Source organism: Pempheris klunzingeri, chromosome 6 (assembly GCF_042242105.1).
Source record: "Pempheris klunzingeri isolate RE-2024b chromosome 6, fPemKlu1.hap1, whole genome shotgun sequence".
Lineage (NCBI taxonomy): Eukaryota > Metazoa > Chordata > Actinopteri > Acropomatiformes > Pempheridae > Pempheris > Pempheris klunzingeri.
This window is the reverse complement of record NC_092017.1, coordinates 25,228,070-25,234,069: the sequence shown is the minus strand read 5'-3', so window position 1 is coordinate 25,234,069 and position 6,000 is coordinate 25,228,070. Positions and strand designations below refer to the sequence as shown.

Genomic DNA, 6,000 nt, shown 5'->3' with positions numbered 1-6,000 from the left:
TACCCAAAGTATTTGCATTCTCTCAACTTTCTCATGGTCCCGATGACGTTCAGCCAAGCATGCAGTTATAAGGGTGTCGCCCTCTGAGAAGTCAACTCCCCAGACCCACACGTCCACCTACTGCAGCTCCTGTGGTTCTTGTGTGGAAATTTTTGAAAAAAAACAAACCCTTCAGCACTATCTTAACCACAAACATACCACTTTACGCAAAGGTGAGATCCCTTAGGGAATCCTGAAAAGCACCACAAACAGACCCACTGTAGCTCCCCCACCCAAACACACACACAAGCGTGTTGTAAAATTGTCATTACTACTTCAATCCGTGTCAGAGGGCACTAGGACAAGAGGAACTAAGTCGAGCTGATTTACATACATAATTAAGGGTCATGGAAAGTGCGTGTACAGATGAGAGTCTTAATATGTTAGCATGATAAATCTACAATATTAACAATGGGTCTTCAGAGTTGTTTTGAGAACTGTCTGGGTCACTCGCTTGGTTTTGGTGCATATCGAAACTTCCCACTTAACTTCCTGTCTCCAGTAATGCTTTTACACGCACTGTCCTTACATGACTCAGTGCATGTTTCAAGTTCTGTGCGTGAGTTTTCTTGCCTGTATAGAGTTTAGGATTGTCATTCCTAGGTTCTTTAGTCCAACACTTGAGCCGTCTTCCTGATCTTAAGAGCTGGATAGCACAACATTTTTCTTATTCTCTCCTTATTCCGCCCCAGGTCCTCTACTCTAGTCGTCTATCATCCAATATAAAAGACTCCTTTCACAATCTGAGGGTTAACAACCAAGTATCCAGGGTGGTACAATCATGCTTACTTCAGTTTTCAGGGGATTTGTGTTGGTGAGAACGATAGAGACCATGTTGCGTTGGGTCACACCAGCCCTGATTCCAGAAGAGTGTCTATGGGACAAGTGACACACATGAGAGAAGTGAGTTTGGTGAAGCAGGTGAAATATCACAGATTTAATCATTATGCCAAAAATAGCTTTTGATGAGACTTCCAAAACTGATTTTGGCCACTGAAAAAGTCTTTTTCTGATTCCACAGAGTGAATAACACTAAATCTCTTTCACATATTTAGCTGACTTAAATGTATCACAGAGGTTTTGTGAGGAGAGTAAGATCCCATTCAGGTATTCAGGGACACAATAATGACTGCCGCTGTCCATTATCTTGCTCTTTTACACGGTTTCACACTAAAGAAATCAAAAGTTTGACTTAAAATGTTCATTTAGAAATTATTTTATTGATTTGAAAATGATTTTGTGTCCTTAGCAGTGGTCTGTTATACAGAAACAACAGACCGCAGAACGTTGTAATTGACCAATCAGAGTAGAGTATTCAACAATTATCTAGATTGTGCTGGATTAGTGGACAAGAATGGTTTATTGAAACTGAGATACAGTGATCAACGACCTAAGACAAATGTGGGCCAAGGGCCAAAGTGAGGAGCCTATGACCCCTCCTTCTTCCTACCTCCTACATCCTCAGACCACAAACACTTTAGAACTTGGCCTTTATTTAGGTATAAATTACACACCTGTAACATTTTGTGACTATATCTTGCACAATTGCAATGTTCTCTCATGAGAACATCTGTCCACAGACAGACATAAAACACATTATCCTTTAAATCTGGGCGCCTTGAATCATTCAGTTTCTCCTGCATCTCTCCAAACTCTATATAAATATTACAATAGTAGACAAAACTGTATTCCATTGGAACTTCACAGCTGTGAGTCAGTGACAACTGTAAGTGAGTGTAAGCAGTAGCTTATCTAAAAGGCATTTAAATACCTGTAGCAGCAGGCCCTCAGCGTCATAGCTACGCCTTTCCTGCCAGCTTTAGGGAGAGTACAGCTGGGAATGGTCCCGTTTCCAGACTATTGGAGCTCCTCAGACGACGACATCAGGGATGTCAAAATGCCCAAACTTTTGTTTTCAAAGATGCGGTTCTATGAAATCAAGGATCTGATGCAAAATGTGAAGCGCCCCAGAAGGTAAGCCAAGAAAGACAAATGATATTCACTAATGACTTTGGTCAGGTGGACAGGCTCTTTTTAAACACTGTAAAAAAAAAAAGGTACACTTTACATTAACTAGAATAAAGTTTAACTTCATTTGTTTCACAGAATAGATATTGTTCTTAATCGAAGGAGGCATAAGAAGGACATCGAATGTCTCATGATACAAAAAATAAACTTTGAGACATATCCTTCAAATGTCAGGTAATGTATGTTGTACTGTTATAGATATCCCAGTCTTTCTGCTGTTCATAATGGTGAAAACCAATACTCAAATTTCTCTTTTGTCACAGTTGGCAGACTGACAATAAATCCCATCCCAGTCTGGAAAAATTGCTACGGGATAAAAGTAAGAGAAGTTATTTCTTCAAATGATGGTGGGCTTAATTTACAATATTTTAGATAATAAAATACCACAAAATAAACTACAACATCAGTTGGAAATGTAGCTTTTGTTTTAGTTTTTGTCATTTTAGTTTTAGTTTCTGAGTTTCCACAGACTTTTCCCTCATGATTTAATGAGATTTAAGCAACAAATCATTACTTTTAAATCTTTAAATCTACAGAATATTTAGCAGCGTTCCGTGCCTTCCTGCAGTCTGAGTACAGCGAAGAAAACATCGAGTTCTGGCTCGCATGTGAAGACTTTAGGTCGACCGTCTCACTGGACGAACTTGGCTGGAAAGCAGAGGAGATCTACAAGGAGTTCATCCAGCCTACGGCCTGCAGAGAGGTCAGTTTGACAGGCAGTGGTTCATGGTGGAAACACACAGAGCTGGATAAATAGCCAGCAGAAATAAACGTTGATATTCTTTGACCTTTAGAATACTAAAGTAAGATCTAAATACGTAACGCAAAAGGTTTTTTAAAGATTGATATTACAGAAGATAAAAGCACTGTTGCATCAACGCAACTTGGCACTTCACATCAGCAAGGGGAACGAGTAAGAGACACAAAGTGGATGAAGCAATATGGATGACTACCACTTCCACTACCAACTTCCACTGCGTAACCTGAGTCTAGGCTCAGGTTCAATAGCATTTTATCAAATCTGAATCCAGTAAAGAATCCGTATCAAATGTAATTATCCAGAATCTATCACATACATTGACGTCTCAACAGCTTTGAGCAATTAAGGTCATAACTAACTTAATATTTCAGATCTTTAAAAAAAGGCCCACTCAACACATTGTTTAGCGTCGTCTGTTTTTTCAGGTGTATTAAATATTTGCCCACCTCAATATCCTCATAAATTAATCGTAATGCTCTGTTTGAGTTCTCAGATACCCCAGCTGGAGGGCATGAGTAAATCTTTTTGGTAGCACAAGTCTCCCAGATGCCAAATCAGTTTATTATGACTTGTGTTGTTGGGGTTTGTGCAGAGGTCTGACACAGAGGAAGACCTCCTATGGCCTCAAACACGAGGAACGCTGCCTTCATCACATGAGTCTGAGACAAAGGGCATTGTTACCACTTCAATACTTTTTTTTAAGAAAGTAAAGCCAATTTCAAGAGAATACCAAAGCTAAAAAACATGCTTTGTGTTAAAGTCAATCCTTGCCTTTAGAAACGGCAGTTTATGGTTGGTTATGGTTTAATAAAAGAAACAGCATAATACAAACATTGTTATCAGATGCAGAAATCAGTCTCCTTGCAGACATGAGCTGTCACAGTCACACTCTTGAGGCACAGCACAGTGCTCTGGGAGGAGGAGGAAAAGTGGATTTTACACAGTTTACACTGTGTTTTCTTTTTGTTTCTTCTCCAGATCAATGTTGACCACCATATTAAAGAGAAGATCAAGGAGTCTTTGGAGAAGCCGAGCCTCTCCTGCTTCGATGAGGCCCAGAAACACGTTTACGTGCTGATGGAAAGAGACTCTTGCCCCAGATTCCTGCACTCAGATGCCTACCTAAGTCTAAAGCGCAAATCCCGGACTCTTTGGTACATTTAGTGCAGAAACAATGCTATCAAAAGGCTGCTTCTCTATTCCTCACCTTTTGTAGGCCTGTTTTTTTTTTTGGCTGGATTTAACACTGTATGATAGGTGAGAGGTGGACATGATGTATTGGTGAAGTGTTGTGGAAAATAATAAAGCAGGATAAAGACCATGGAGAACAGTAATATGAGTGGAAAAAAGAGTACATGCGTAATGGAGAAGGAATGTGTCTGTACATGACTGAGCAGAGATTACAGTTGTTTGAGATACTGTATGTGTTAACTGAAAGTCTGAGTAAGTTGAGGTACCGTGTGAAGTATAATACATGATATGGAATGATAAATAAATGGTTTCTGATATGTAGGAGTTTTCATTCAGAGTTTCGTGAATGGCCGTTTAATTTGACCAACTTTAGACAGGTTTCTGCAGATGGTTGTGATAATTCCTCACGGTCTGTAACTATTCGTAATATTTTCATATAGTCAGTATTTTGAGACAGGTTTATATTTATCTGCCTGACTTATCTGCCAACTTGAAGCGTGTGGATGGGCATGAGTCAAAAAAACACAGACAAGTTTCCACAGCTCACCCAGCAAGGAGATTCTGCTTTTGGTCACATGTCTGATATATCCTCTAATTAGGTTGAGGGATGACTCCACACCAGCAATAGGGTTTACCAAACTGGAAAAAAGTAACCCCGCGGTAACCCTTGATCCAACTCTGTTCTGTAAATGGCCTTATTCCTAAAAATTGTGCCTTAAAAAGGAGTACTGAGGCAGCTAATAATAACTCAGGGGCTTAAACGACAACACTGGAGTCATCAGACAACCTGATGCGTAACAGATCAGTCTGAATGCGCTGCCTTGTTAGGGGAATAATCTCATCACCCACAGACAATGATGGCAGAGATGCACAAGTGCTTTACTTAGAGAAATAACCTGAAAGAGAGGCATTTTGGGAAGAGATCATAATGTATTTTCATTAAAAGTATTACAAGTAGAGAATAAGCTTTTTTTATATCTGACTTAAATAAAGATTTGTGTTTTATAGCCTGCTGGTACCATTATGGTCTTCATTATTTGAAACTGTGGAAGCTTGTTTTTTTTCTATCCAGGTGTAATAAATGGCACAGAACAAAAAGAAAATACAAAATATGAAGTAACTCAGATTGCAGTTAAGACAATTTTTACTTTGTGCCCATAAAAGCCTGCAACACTCCTGACTTGAAACAAAAATATAATATGTTTAGATATAAGTTAGCATTGCATACTGCTCGTCAAATGTTTTTTCATCTGATCTGATGGAGTAACAAAAGCAAATTAATGTAAATAAAATAAAGTGGGGATCTAAGTTGTAGTTAAATGTTATTGGTAAAATTGTGTTTCTGCTCTTATATCATTTTTGCCAACTCAGTGTCATTCCCAAGATGTCAAATGCCAAAACTTTAGCATCTGAACCTGCCGCACAAACCAACCCTCAGCGTCAATATTCGACACTCAGCTTCATTCGAAATGGTTCTCATTCCCAGTTCATCAAACACTGATGCCTTTGAGCGTCTAATTTTGCTGCAGTCGTACCAGAAGTTCATCACAATGGCAACTATAAAAAATAGATGGTTAATGCAGTTTGCAATGCAGTCGCAGTTTGGTTAGGTTTAGGAAAAGATGATGGTTTGGGTTAAAATAAGAGCGTTACTCACAAACCCCTCTCGACTGGGTCAATGTCCAGTATATGAACCATCCAGCCATCCACCTCCATATGCGGACTGTCATTGCTGTTATACACTACATTTCCCTTTAGTATGACAAAACGGCAGTGTTTGATGCCCTGAGAATGACAACAGGCTGTTTTTTCTCTCTATAACTTTACCATCTTTTCCTCACGTCAACCTTAAACTAGAGCCCGACTGCATGAGCTGCACCTGTCAACAATGAGCAATAATACATCTAAAAGGAGAATTTCAGGAAAAGTCCATCAAAGAAAAGTAGAGAACAAACCCATTTATCCAAAAAGCACATTTTCTG

At 39.2% G+C, this 6,000-nt stretch overlaps 1 protein-coding gene across 1 annotated transcript; it reads left to right on the top strand.

The window, feature by feature from the left end:
* Window positions 1-1,912: 1,912 nt before the first annotated feature.
* LOC139202709 (regulator of G-protein signaling 21) lies at window positions 1,913-4,323 on the top strand. Its single transcript, XM_070832266.1, has 5 exons — window positions 1,913-2,013; window positions 2,146-2,241; window positions 2,331-2,386; window positions 2,604-2,770; window positions 3,806-4,323. Exons 1-5 carry the CDS (start codon window positions 1,937-1,939, stop codon window positions 3,989-3,991), a joined length of 582 nt encoding a protein of 193 aa, XP_070688367.1. The 5' UTR covers window positions 1,913-1,936; the 3' UTR covers window positions 3,992-4,323.
* The last annotated feature ends 1,677 nt before the right edge of the window (window positions 4,324-6,000 follow it).